At 37.3% G+C, this 14,716-nt stretch overlaps 2 protein-coding genes across 2 annotated transcripts; both read right to left on the bottom strand.

The window, feature by feature from the left end:
• LOC107629123 (histone H2A) lies at positions 68-1,077 on the bottom strand. Its single transcript, XM_016331825.2, has 2 exons — positions 725-1,077; positions 68-546 (listed from the first exon to the last, which is right to left on the bottom strand). Exons 1-2 carry the CDS (start codon positions 935-937, stop codon positions 304-306), a joined length of 456 nt encoding a protein of 151 aa, XP_016187311.1. The 5' UTR covers positions 938-1,077; the 3' UTR covers positions 68-303.
• LOC107629126 (probable histone H2B.1) lies at positions 6,555-7,406 on the bottom strand. The gene has a single exon (XM_016331826.2). The coding sequence runs from the start codon at positions 7,294-7,296 to the stop codon at positions 6,847-6,849; it is 450 nt and encodes a 149-aa protein (XP_016187312.1). The 5' UTR covers positions 7,297-7,406; the 3' UTR covers positions 6,555-6,846.

Raw genomic sequence — 14,716 nt, 5'->3', positions numbered from 1 at the left:
AATTGCATCCAAAAATCTAGTCCAACAATATCATTTGCGCTTTATGACATCTTTACTAAATAGAAAATTACATAATAGAAATATATCATAAGCCAATTTGCATTAACATTCAAATTCTAATCTTTGCTACATGAAAAAGAGCTATTTCGAATAATCCATTCACCATAAATTCCAAATGAGGATACCATGACAAGCATCACATATTCCTGCCAGCCTAAAAAAGACTAAAGGTACCTAACAACAGATATACATTAAAATCAAAGAGAAACCAAAAGTAACCTAACACCAAAATATCATAATCAATTAAGCTTTCTTAGGAGACTTTGTGCCCTTAGATGGAGACTTCGGTTCCTTAGCAGCAGCAGCTTGACTCTTCTTAGGCAAAAGCACAGGGTTAATGTTAGGAAGAACACCACCATGAGCAATGGTAACACCAGCAAGCAGTTTTCCAAGCTCTTCATCGTTCCTCACAGCTAACAGGACATGCCTTGGAATAATCCTGTTCTTCTTGTTATCCCTAGCAGCATTCCCAGCCAATTCCAAAACCTACACGAACAAAAGAGAAGAACAATCAACAACCAGATTTAATGTAAGATTTCGCAAATCTAGCCTCAGCAATCAGTCGACACTGAGATCTAACTGTTAACCCTAAAATTAAATCTTAGTTCCAAAATTGAAATATAATAATTGAAGATCTACTAAGAACTCGTAATTGTGATTATACCTCAGCAACTAGGTATTCCAAAACGGCGGCAAGGTAAACCGGAGCGCCGCTTCCCAAACGCTGAGCATAACGGCCTTTCTTCAAGTAGCGTCCGATCCTTCCGACGGGGAATTGGAGACCGGCTTTGGCGGACCTTGACACTGACTTCTTCTTGGGACCACCGCCTCTCCTTCCGGCAGCTCCTTTCTTCCCTTTTACAGCGGGGCTGTCCATCAGAACCTTAATTAACTTTTTTTTTTCTTTCCTTTTCTTTTTCCGGTGATGGAAGAGGTGTGATTGCGGTGGCGGAGGGAGTGGAGTCTTGGCTTTTATTGAGCTTGGGACAGTGTGAGAGGAGTCTCGTGGGTGTGTAAGTGAGTGGGTTTGGGGCGTTTGATTGGATATTATCAACGGCTGTGATATGTTCCAAATGGATATCCGTGTGACTTGTATATGGACCAATGAGATTTCTGAATTATTTGCACAAAGCATTGTTGCCTTTTTTTTTTTTGCTTTTTGCTTAGATTCTCATCTGCTGAGTAACAATGCGCTGGTGGATTAGAGAACAAAGACACGAGGGAACAAATAAGGAAAAATAACTAATGCATAATTAAAGAGTTGAAATTTTTAGTAAATTTGAAATTAATTTTAAGATTTTGCTGTGAAAAATAACAAATTAGTTCCTATTTTTTGTTAGATACTTAGATTTTTTCATAGCTCTCTCCATTTAGACTCGACATAAAAAGTTGACGTATAATGATGAGGTAGTGACTTAGCATAAATGCATCATATAAATTGATTAGGACTATTTAGACCCTGTCTAATTAGCAAAGCAACGTCGTTCTCAGTCAAACAGAAATGCGCATTTTAAAGAGTGTCTCATTCTCCCTCTTCTCGAATCCTAACACAAGCAGCAACTGAGTGTAATTCATATGGTTGTATGAGTTGATTTCTTGTCGTTTTGGGCATGAGAAAGATAGTAATATTGAAAGAAGAATGACAATGCTAGAGAACATATTGGATCAATTAAAACACAAGATTGATTTGGAAATCGAAAAAAAATCAAAGAAATAGAATAATTAGCTCATAGTCTCTCTTATGCTAGCCATATTAATTGCATTAGAGCACTGAAATATGTTGTAATATAGGCTATAGATTGTATTTTATTGCAACCTGTCATGTTTGGTTAGGGTTAATATATGAAACGTTGTTCCCTGTAATTGTATTTTCTATGTGAATAAATTGTGATTTTGTTGCATTATTGATAATATAATTTTGTATGAGAGTTATGGAACTATAAAATCCTGGACAATTTAAAATATATCTCTCTCCGTCTTTTTGTCACACATCTCGTTAATCTCTTTATTCTCTTTAAGAACATGCAATTTAGACTCTAAATTAGAGACTGTACCATCATACCAATAAATCTCTTTGTAACTTGCATACTCTAAACCTTAAACATTTTCACCAAATCTGTGAAATTAATATAATCTATGTTTAATGAAAAAATGTCTCAATTTGTCCATCAAAGTAGTACAATACTCCATAAAAATCCCTTTCGAACCAATCCCCAAGGAGAAAAACAAAGACAATTTCAAATGGCATCTGCTAGAAGAATAATGTGCAGCGAATAGGATCAAATAACTTCTTTAATCATCTTTCAATCATTACTAAACTATTTTTACTTGATCAAACAATTACTAAGGTATTAAAACAAGATTAATATATATGACAACCAACTCAGAAAACTGCTAAAAAGTAACACGATACTAACCTTAGTTGCGCCATCAGTAGTTTCGTCAAAACGTTCTCACTACCTCCTTACTAGAAATTTTCGTCAACTTGCCTTAAAGGAAAATATTTCACTTTTTTAGAGTTAAGGTGTAATTTAGTGTGTCAAGTGATGGTGATTTGGGGCTATTGAAGATAGATATAAGGGGAGAGGGGGAGACTCTTCAAAATGCGTGTTTTTCCTTGGTTGAGAACGACGTCGTTTTGCTGATTGGGCAGGGACTAAGTGGTCCTAACCAATTTATATGATGTGTTCCAATTGAGTTACCACCTCACTATTATATGTCAGTTTTTTCCGTCGAGTCTAAATAGAGAGAGCCACAGAAAGATCTAAGTGTCTAACAGAAGAAATGGACACGGATCGATTTATCATTTTTCAAATATTAGAGGGCGACTTGTCTATTTTAAAAAATGATAAGAGCCAAAAAGAGTATTTACTCTAAAAAAAATATTTTATAATTTTTTTTTTTTAATTTTCAATACATTGAATATATAAAAAATATTTAAAAAAATTATTATTATATTTTTAAAATATATCATTGATAAATCACCAAAGAGCACTGCAAACTTTAAATTAGATTGTCAATGTTTTTTTTTCCATTAGAGCTTAGAGGGCCCCTAGGCCCTAAAAAAAATATTTTGGGGCATACAAGGGTTTCTTAATTCCCTTGCCATTCGAATATGGCAATATCACACTTGGGCTTAGGTTCCTCCATATTACCTTAAAAAAAAAAGAAATGAAATATCACACTTGGATCTGAACTCTTTAAAGTAGCGATTGTTTCGAGGTACTGAGACAGAGACTGAGAGACGGAGATTTAATATCATGTTTGTTGGTTCAAAGACTGATATTAAAATTTCTGTCTCTGTCTCCAAAATTTCAGTATTTCAGTACCTCTAAAAAGTAGGGACACAGAAGACTGAAATTTTTAAAGACGAAGACTGAAACTTTAACAACATTTTATACCTAAAATATCCTCATTTCAATTAATTAATTTCAATTTTATCCTTTGTACAAATTAAATTAAATCTTCATTCTTATTTCAATTTATGTCTCCTACTTTGCACCAAGCAGAATACTGAGATTTATTTCAGTCTCTGTCTCTAAGTCTCTTTTTCTCAGTATCAATCTTTCAATCTCTGTCTCTCTACCAAACGCTACCTCAATAGACATGTCTTTACTCTTTAGAGATATAGGTTTAGTTTATGTTTCATTGATTATCTACTTTGAATGTTTTGAGCATGTACCGGCCTTACATGCTTAATTAATAGATGTTTCTCTGTGTGCGTTGTTTTGACTTAGCTGGTCATTGAATATATATGAACCCATTGGTGCGAGTGTGTAGTGTAGCTGTGTTGTGAGCAGCATAAGAATACTTAAAAAATTACTCTAGCACTCACGTTAGTATCAATTCAAGAGGTTGTGAATTGTATTGGGATTTTGATTGTACATTAGGGAGCAAGGTCTATATATTCTACTATTCTAGAGTTTTGTATTATGGGATCTATGGTGAGAGGTGTAACAATAACAGTAAAAATGTTGTGCTTATTTTCAAACTTATTTTCGTTGATTTGTGATTCATTTTTTATTAAAAAATACGTAAATTCTTTATAGATAAATCTTAATTATTATTGTAATTAGCACTGTCGTCAGCATCTTCAACTGATACTAATTCATGATGACTTGATTATTAAGTAGGTCAAACTAGATAAATTCAGCATTTAACCAACATATAAGTCTGAAAGAAAAAAAGTGTAGCAATAACAAGATGTTAAGAAATATTTCGGACAACTACATATTTCAAATAATGACACTACATTATTAATTTAAGCTTTTTCTTCTTTTGATATGATTATCCATATTTTATCGTTATTTGTTTTAGTTGTGGTCTTGTAGATGCATAATGTCTCTCATTTCTAATCTTGTACAGAAAATATTTGATTTAATACAGACTTGAGTTGATTCATTTATATCATAAAGAATTGGGGATAATAGTCAAATTCGTCTGTGAAAGATTACACATTCTTTAAATTAGTCCTCAACAGATTTTTTTAGTCGTATTAATCCTTGAAAGATAAAAACAAGTCAAATTGGTCCTTCCATTAGTTAGATGATGACGTGTCACATTAAATACCACATGGCATGATGCCGTGGTAGTTAACGCCACATGTCACAAGATGATTGGTTGACGTGTCAGGTCAGTGACACAGTTAGTACACCACGTGTCACTTGACATGTAAAAAAGTTATTTATAATCAAAATAGTCCCTAAAACTAAAAGTTCAGACGTAAGTCATTTTCATCCCTAAAATTTTAAAAATCAATCAAATTAGTCCTTATATAATTTTTTTTATTTTTTTAATAATATTAAATTTAAAATATTTTTTTATAGTTAAAATTATAATTTTTAAAATTTTAGAAATGAAAAATGACTTATGTCTGAACTTTCAGGGACTATTTTGCTTATAAATAATTTTTTTGCATGTCAAGTGATACGTGACGAACTAACTATCGTTGACCTGACACTCAATCAATCATCTTGTGACACATGACATTAACCTACTACGTCATCATCTAACTAATGGAATGAACAATTTCACTTACGTTTTATCTTTCAATGACTAATATAGCTAAAAAAATCTTTTAAGAACTAATTTGAAGAATAAGTGATCTTTCAGTGACGAATTTGACTATTAACCCTAAAGAATTGTATAATCAAATTTTAGTTGATTGCTCAATGTTGATATTAGTTTTTAGTTTAAAGAATTAGTTGGTTATAAATATATTCTTTTGGTTTTATGATAAAATTTAAAATTTTCAATTTCAATATGTATTGTTAGTTTATTCTATTAGGTATTCGGTATGTCAAAACAATTAAACGCTTAACATGGCATGACAATCTAAAATCATAAGAAAAATTGTATAGAGACAAGATTTGTTTAAGCTTTTATATTTTTTTTCAATATAATTCACCTTTAGTTGACTTAATATTGTATTTCTTTCATGTATAAATCAATAAAAAGTTAATCACCTTCGTTAACAAATGACAAGGAATAGGCCATCTGCAAACCAAAAAAATTATATTTATTCTCTTTGCTTTCGAACGGGTACATCAACTCACTCTTAAATTTATTCACTTATTGTCTTTGAAATAAAGAAAAATTTCCAGCACCAAAAGATGAAAATACTGACATATGTATCCATACTAGATCGAAACTAAACTTATACCCACACAAGATGTCTGCCGTGTGACAAGAGTACCTTACGTGGCACTCCAACCTTCCAAAGACAGGATACTTTTGTTACACAAAAAGCATTTTTCGTGGGTACAAGTTTAGTTTTGATTTAGTGTGGGTACATATGTCAGCGTTTTTATCTTTTATGTATACAAATGATCATTTATTCTAGAAAAATATATCACACTTCACTCACCAATTCTTTTTCTGAAATTACACACAACACAATCATTTTCAAAATTGGTTCAAGAGTTAAAGACTTAAAGTATGTAGTACTAGAATATAGTAGTTCATAAGTTCAATACAACTTTTCTCTTTATTAAAGCGCTTAATACTTATTAGAACTAGTTTGGTGGATTCGGTGATAGAGCAATAATGTGATGTTAGGACTTAGGAGAGGGAACATGCGAATGATACTAAAGGCAATTCACCACATTTGACGGCTACTTTGTTATGCACTTGTTAAGACTCATGCACCTGTGGCATAATCCTACCTAAACTTTAGAACTATTTTTTACATTAAAATATATAGGGTTCACATTCATTCCTGTGTGTGATTATTATTTATTGCCTAAAAGGAACTTCAAATTACTCAACTTTGCATAATTTAAACCAAACACTAAAACCAAGGTCAAAATTCTTGTGATAATGTAACAATAGAGCATAACAAAAGCAGTAGTTTTAGGAGGATAGGGAACAAAGTGACGGAGCAACCAGATTCCTTAGCATCAAATGAGGAGAAAGAAAGAAAAAAGTAAATCCAATAACGAAGATTAAAAGGTTCCATGGTGACTTTAAAGGTGAATTACTCAGTTACGAGGAAATAGAGCAAAAGCTTGTTTAGGCATTGCTAATTAATGCAATACAATTATACAAAGCAACGAATCCGAAAACCAGGCAAGATGCAAACAATAATCGATTCTATTGCATAAATCCTACTGTTTTTGTCCCTTTTTTTTCCCAGCAAACTACACAAAAAGGATCAAGCAGATCCCAGAACTTCACTTACAAGTTTCTTTTTTCTTCCACAAAATAAAAGCACTAATTAAGCAACTAAAGACATATAATTCTAATGGTAAAATAATTAGGCCAGACGAAACCACTAGAGGACATCGCTTAAGAACTGGTAAACTTGGTAACCGCCTTGGTACCCTCGGAAACAGCGTGCTTTGCCAACTCTCCGGGCAGGACTAGCCTGACTGCGGTTTGGATCTCCCTGGAGGTTATGGTTGGCTTCTTGTTGTAGCGGGCAAGTCTAGAAGATTCTTGAGCGAGCTTCTCAAAGATATCGTTGATGAAGCTGTTCATGATTCCCATGGCCTTGCTTGAGATACCGATGTCAGGGTGGACTTGCTTCAGGACCTTGAAGATGTAGATCTTGTAGGTCTCAACGCTCTTCTTGTTCCTCTTCTTCTTCTTGTCTCCGGCGGCAGCGGCGCCTTCCTTTGGAAGCTTCTTTCCTGCCTTCGGCTTCTTCTCTGCCGGTGGAGCCTTCTCAGCAACGGCGGATTTCTTCTCCTCCGCGGGCTTCTTCTCAGCTGGCTTCTTCTCTGCCTTAGGTGCCATCACGAAGCGAGGATTTTGAGATTCTGAGAGGAGTTAGGTATTTGGATTGGGAAAATTGGGATTCTGAAGAGAATGAATTGAGTCGAGTTGAGAATGAGAAAAATTGTGATTGCAGTTGATTGATATAGAAAAGGATTTCGCGCTATCATTCGTTAGCGGGGGTTCACGCGGATCGCTGACGTGGCAAGTGTCGATTCGTGGAGTAGCTTTCCAAAGACGACGAGATTTTTCATGACGTGTAACGCATACGGATCGGTGAGTTGGCAGTGTAAAGACCGTTGAGATTCATTTTTGGAACTTCGAGATTAGACGGTTAAGATGCACTTCACTTTTCTCTCCCTTATTAGAATTGGAAGCTCTCTGGTGGGATCCCATCAAATATAAAATTCAAATTTTAATTGCTTTTACAGTTTCGGTTGCGCGCCGAAATGTGCAACACATTTCATTTTATTCGCGGTTCGTGTTTATCAATCTAATTAGCTTCGCGGGTGTTTTATGAGCTTGGAAATATAGTTGATTTTTTGTTTGGTAATGATCAAGTAAAACTTTGAATACCTTATTATTTTTAAAATATTATATTTATTTAAATTTTTTTAAGTAATTAGAAAAATATTTAGAACTATGTATCTATTCTAGACAAATGAGAACATAACAGACGAGCAATTAAATATAAACCAATGTTACAAGATAACGTCGAGATCGTCATAACGGCTACATCACCAAAGTCTATAACCGTCGAATCCCAACAATAATGACACGACGTAAAGGCATTAGATGCTGGAAAAATAGTAGCTCCACGGGACAGAAATAAAAAGAAAAGGCAATCAACATGTAAAAACACGAAGCTCCATACCACCTAATACATTATCACTGACTTTAGCATCGAAGTGTCTTGTAGGTTACCCACTCGGCCTGGTTTTGTGCACACCAAAGTCAGGATCTCCGACCTTCACCCTTTCAGTTCATAAACTCGCCACCAGTACGAACATTTGGCGCCGTTTGTGGGTATCCTACTTCGCTAAGAATCATGGCCAAACATCGAATTCATTCTACAATCAATTTAGAGACTCCGTTGAAGGACCAAACCAGGAGAGTGGACATGAAACTGATGCGACTCCGAATCGCTAGGAAGCTCATCCTAGTTATGAGAATTAGGGAGCCCCAAACTTGGAGCTCTTCCACGCGGAAGCTCGTCATTTCGCTGGTTTAGGGGACGACTACCATCACGCCATGCAGGAGATGCGACATCGGGTACAAGAATTGGAGAGCCATCGTTTGGAACTTGAACGGCGATTGGCTGAATGCTCTTTGTCTAGGTAATCCCGTTCCCGAAGTCACCCGCCCAGAGAACATGGAGAGTGTAACCACGGGAACCCTGAAGCAGGCCATGACCCTAATTAGCAGGGTTTTGCATTCCCCCCAATGCCACCGAGAAGATAGGAGGTCACCACGACGACATGGCGATTCTCTGGAAGAGGATAGGAGGGTGGGAAAAGAATTGCGATCTGTTCAGTCTAAAATGGGGTGGACACCGTTGAGGAGTCCAAGTCCTAAAAGGCATAAGGAAGTTCGAGAACACGTGATAATGGGTCAAACCCCATTTGCTTCTCACGTCCTCCATGTACGTTTGTCAAAGCATTTTGACAAGCCTACTGATTTGAAATACGACAAAAGGACGGATCCTCCTTTGTTGACATCAAGGTGAAATTTTTGGCCCACTTTACCACTAGGAGGACCCAAGCAAAGCACCCAATTTCCCTACTGGAGGTGGAACAAAGGGTAGGTGAGAGCATCCGAGATTAAAATCGAACTATTTTTTTAATTTGATGAGGAAAGATGTGGAATTTGTCTGGACAGAGGATTGTGAGGCCGCCTTTCAACATTTTGAAAACTTGCTCTCATCTCCTCGTATCTTGGCAAAACCAAAATTCGGCCAACCTTTGTTCTTGTATTTATCTATAACCGAAGAAACGTTGGCTTCGGCCTTAGTTTTAAAGGATCAGGATAAACATCAGCGTCCAATATATCTTGTTAGCATGGTTCTTCAAGGACCTGAGCTACCATATTAAAAGATTGAAAAGCTTGCTTTTGAAATTGCTCATATCGGCACGTCGGTTACGCCAGTATTTCCAAAGCTACTTGGTAATAGTGCAAACCGATCAACCAATCAAAAAGGTTTTACAAAAACCCGACTTAGCAGGTCGGATGATGAGTTGGTCCATTGAGCTGTCTCAATTTGATGTGTGCTATGAACCACGCTTAGCCATTAAGGCTCAAGCAATGGTAGATTTCCTAACTGAAATGACGCACCCAGATTTTGGCATACCGATATGGGAACTTCATGTAGATGGAACTTCCAATGTTCGGTATGGAGGAGCTGGCCTCATCCTAACCAAGAGAGAGGACATGGTGGTCGAGGCCTCTATTAAATTTGACTTCCCTATTTCATATAATTAGGCTAAGTATGAGGCCTTGCTTGCAGGGTTTGCGTTGGCTCGAGATGTCGGAGCTACAGGAGTAACCATATTCAGTGATTTGCAGTTGGTGACATCCCAAGTTAATGGGGAATATCAGGTGCGGGATTAACTATTATAGCAGTACCTGAAAAAAGCACAACAAGAGGTACAGTCGTTTGATTCTTTTGTAATCCAGCATGTACCATGGAACAGAATACACGAGCTGGCGTGTTATCTAAACTCGCAAGCACTAAACCCGGAATAAGAAATCGTAGTTTCATACAAGAAGTGCTCACGAAGCCTACTGTAACCAAACCCCAAGTTCTGATTTTATGTTCTGGGAATCTCAATACATGGATGAACCCAGTTTGCTCATATTTAGAGCATGGGACTTTGCCTAGTGACCCCAAAGAAGCAAAGAAGTTACGACTTAAATCGGCCAAATATACCATGATAAATGAGAAATTATATAAAAGGAGCGTGCCCCCAACCATTGTTAAAATGTTTAAATGACCAACAGACAATGTATGTGTTATAGGAGGTCCACGAGGGCTACTGTGGACATCACCTGAATGGAAAGTCATTGGCTCAAAAGGTCATTCGAGCTAGGTACTATTGGCCCACCCTCATTAAAGATGCCATGGAATATGTAAGGAAATGTAGCAAATGCCAATTGCACGGCAACTTCTACCAGGCACCTCCTCACGAGCTCATATCCGTTATCCCGACAAGGCCATTTGCCAAATGGGGCTTGGATTTGTTGGGATCTTTTCCATAGGGACAGAGCCAGGTAAAATATCTTATAGTTGCTATAGATTATTTTACCAAGTGGATTGAAGTCGTGCCCTTACTTAGTATCAGCTCTGCTCAATGTCGGAAGTTCGTATGGAGAGAGATCATTGCAAGATTTGGGATTCCCAAATCTATTGTCACAGATAACATAACTCAATTCACTGACTCAAGGTTTCAAAAAATGTTGTTCGAATTGAAATTTTGGCAAATATTTGTCTCGGTGGAGCACCCGCATGCAAATGGACAAGTCGGAGCTACTAATAAGGTAATCTTAAAAGGGTAAAGAAAAGATTGGATGAGCGCTTGGGCTATTGGGCTGACAAGGTGTAGTCAGTACTATGGTCATACCAAACTACAGTGCAATCTACTACCAACGAAACACCCTTCACACTCACCTATGGCGAAAAAGTAGTAATCCCGGTAGAACCCAAGGAGCCAAGCCCAAGAATACTTTTGGAGACCTCGGCAACTCATGAAAGCTTGGACCTAATTGATGAAGTCAAATGTATGGCTAACTTAGCAAAGCAAGCTTTGAAGCAAAGTGTGGCCAAGAGGTACAATATGAAAGACTGACCTAGAAGTTTCCAAGCGGGAGATCTAGTTCTGAGTCAAGGTGATGCCAGGGTACCAGGAACACGAGGTAAGTTAGCTCCGACCTGGAGAGGACTTTTCAGGGTGAAAGAGGCAATGGGAAAGGGGCATATAAGTTAGAAACCTTGGATGGTTTTGAAGTGCCAAGAAGCTGGAATGCAACCCATTCGAAAAGGTATTATTCTTTGGAAATGCTGAAAATTTTCCTTTATTTTTCATCATTAAGTAGAATAAGTGCACTCTTTTCCTAGGCAACTACGTTTTTAATGAGGCCTCTCCTGTATTCGGCAAAAGGAACCTTCTTTGCAATTTTATACTTCAATTAAATATTTTGATTTCTTTTACAAACTCTATGTTCAAACTCATGTTATGGTTGGAATGCGTTAAATATCCCTTCATCCATGTAAAAGTCGAAATCAAGCTGAAATTAAAGTTCGAAATAAAACGATTTAAGGAAGAAGGATATGTAGCAAGCAGTGAAATGGCAAAACATCAACAATCATGAGTTAATCCTAACTATAACGGGAACATATAAAATTAAAATTCCAAAGAAAAAACGGGAGAAGGTACTGCAAAAGTCCCACAGATTCCAAATTATCAAGTTCAAAATACTGAAGAAAATAAGTTACAAATTATAATCATAATATTGAAACAACCTTTCCATCCACCACCTTGTTGAAGGCATCGACTTCAGATACATCCAAGTTAGGAGCCTTCAACATGATTTGGTCAAGGATGTTCTTCTCGGCATCAAACACACCATCGAGAACCGCCTGTTCATCCTTTCTAACCAAAAGATCAAGTTCTTCAATTTTCTTCATTATCTTGGAAAACTACTTTTTCAGAGCTCCTTCCCTTGAGTCAGAGGCAGCTTTGGCTTCCTTAAAACTTTTTACCTCGTTCTCCAAGGAAGTTTGTTTACCTTGAAGGTCAGTAACCGAGGTGTTCAGCTTCTGGACTTGGGTATTTGCCTCAGCAATCATTATGTCCTTTGAGAGGAACTCTAAGCGAATACTCGAGATCTCTACCTATGCGTCTCAGACATAATCGGATAGCGCAGGAGCATCCTCTGACCTCGGAGAAGTATATCTTTCAGAGACATCTTGGCAAGAACTGCCCTGGTATTGTCATCCATGAAATGTTGGTCCACAAATTCGGGAGCTCAAAACCCCTTATCCAATACATACCTGAACGAGGTAGGGATAGAAGCACCAATGTCAGCCTGACCAAAGATTTTAAGTTTTTTCCAAGTTGGAGAATTGTTCGGGGAGTCTTCCGAAATAATCTGTACCTCAAGACGTTGCCCTTCCCCGCTCTCTTCGACCCCCCGAGGTCGAGGCTAACGGCTGATAGTAGCAGACGAGGAAACCCTACTGACCACCCACGATGTTCGGAGGCTGGGATGATAACCTCCTCTTTATCTCGGCAATGGCGGCAAGTCCCCCGACCAATTTAACTGAAACGCGAAAGTTATAAGTAAGAGTGATCATAAGCATATAAGGTCAAGCATGTAGGAACGTCCAGAAGATAAGAACTCACTTATAGCTTTCCAAACAACTTGTTCATTTATCAGTATGTCCCTCAAAACAAGGGACCGTTTATTCCACAACATCATTAAAAGGTTAATACCCAAATGCACGGCATCATTGATGCCACTAATTGTAATCTTTGGGAAGAAACATTGTAGCTCCAATACAAGTTAAATTTTTTAGCACCCTCCAAAGTCATAAAAAATAAAGTCGTACCTTCCACCCCTTCGATCTTAAAAAACTTTTCTTAAAAGCCATGGTAGGATTTCTCAAACAAAATAAAAAATTTTCTATTCGGGACACCTCGGAAAACGATGAACCCGCGACATTAAGACCTAAAAGGAACTGTCAAAGTGAAAAAATAAAAGAAGACTCTAAGGGCAGGCTCCAGGAACGAGCACAAAAGCTTGAAACTACGGATAATGGCCCAAGAGTTAGGATGGAGTTGCGAAAGAGAATATCCGCTATGGGTCAGCATGCTCACTTGGAAGTCGGAAAAAGGTAAGCGGACCCCAATCCTGGGAAAACAATGTCTCATACATCCACAGCCAGTCTGAGACAGTACCGACATGCTCATTTATGTGGCACAATCGTTCTTCGGACCTTGGCATAGGGAAGACATACAAGTTACTAAGATTAGAATAAAAAGTAATGTGGGCTTCTCGTAGATTGTCAAGTTATTCTTGCGTAATCGTGATAAAAGTAGTCTTAACCTCCTTGGATACCCACGAATAGATGTCCACCTCAAGCAGACTATTCATCCCTTCGAGGGGAGCAGGCTGGGGTCTCGGCACACTCGCAACACGGCCACGCCCTCGGGTCGCGATAACCTTTTTCCTAGCCATCACGAGAAGACCTACAAGGACACTACCACTACGTCACCATCACTATATTACCAAAAAATAAAAATTTCTAAAGTTACAAATTCTACAGCTTCCTAAAATAAAACACAAGATAAGCCTCGAAAATACAGAAGTTCTGAAAAATGGAGGCAAATAAAAATCATCAATTATTTGAGAAAACTTAAAATAGTGGTCCCCCAAGTACATTAAACCTAATAAAAAATAGTAAATGAAGGGAAATGCAAGAAAAATTCAAACAACACCAATATCACAAATGATGTGCAAAACTTGCAAAGAAAAAAAAAAAAACTGCAAATCAAATACACAAGAGGAAAAAAAATAAAAAGCTTCACTAACCTTAAACAAAAGTGTTATGAGCGCTGACAGAAGGAGCGACTACAGTGAATAAGGCAATAGAAAGGGAAGACCAAACAGGAGAAGTTCATTGGGAAGAAGAAACTGATCGCGTTTGGAACTTTTTTTTAGAAAGTGAAATATGGGTGAGTGAAAGGTAGAGGTGGCAAAAGGCCTAAACTCACCGGGCTGGCTTGCGTAACCCGCCAAAAAAGGCGGGCTGGGCTGGAAAAGTAGGACCGCTAAATAGCAAAAGCCCGCCTAACCCGCACCATTTAAACCGCGGGTTTTGGCGGGGCGAGGCGGGCTTCAAGTAGGACCGCTAAATAGCAAAAGCCCGCCTAACCCGCACCATTTAAACCGCGGGTTTTGGCGGGGCGGGACGGGCTTCCCCGCCAAGCTTAGTATTTTTTTGGTAAGGGGTATTTTTACAATTTTTTATTTTTTAACCCAACTTACAAGAAAATGAAGATGAAAATTGAGTGTTTTGGATTATATTTATTTTGTTTTAGAGACAATATTTATAATTATATTTTGGATTATGTTTATTTTGTTTTGAGAACAATATTTATAGTTATGTTTTGGATGAAAACTTGGTTTATAATTATGTTTATTAGATATTTATAATTACAAAGACTTTAATGTTTGTGAATATAAAAATTATAATTTGTTTATGCTTTTAGAAATTATAATAGTTAAAAATAAAAAACAGAAGAGTTTTTTATGCCTTTATATATATTATTTAATAGTTAAAAGTTAAAAAAGGATATTTGGCGGGCTTAGCCAGCCGGCTATTAGGCGGGACAGGCTGGGATTTTGGGACCGCCTCACTAGGCAGGGCAGGCTTCTGGCGGGG

Source organism: Arachis ipaensis, chromosome B03 (assembly GCF_000816755.2).
Source record: "Arachis ipaensis cultivar K30076 chromosome B03, Araip1.1, whole genome shotgun sequence".
Taxonomy (NCBI): Eukaryota; Viridiplantae; Streptophyta; class Magnoliopsida; order Fabales; family Fabaceae; genus Arachis; species Arachis ipaensis.
This window is presented reverse-complemented; position numbering and strand designations above follow the sequence as displayed.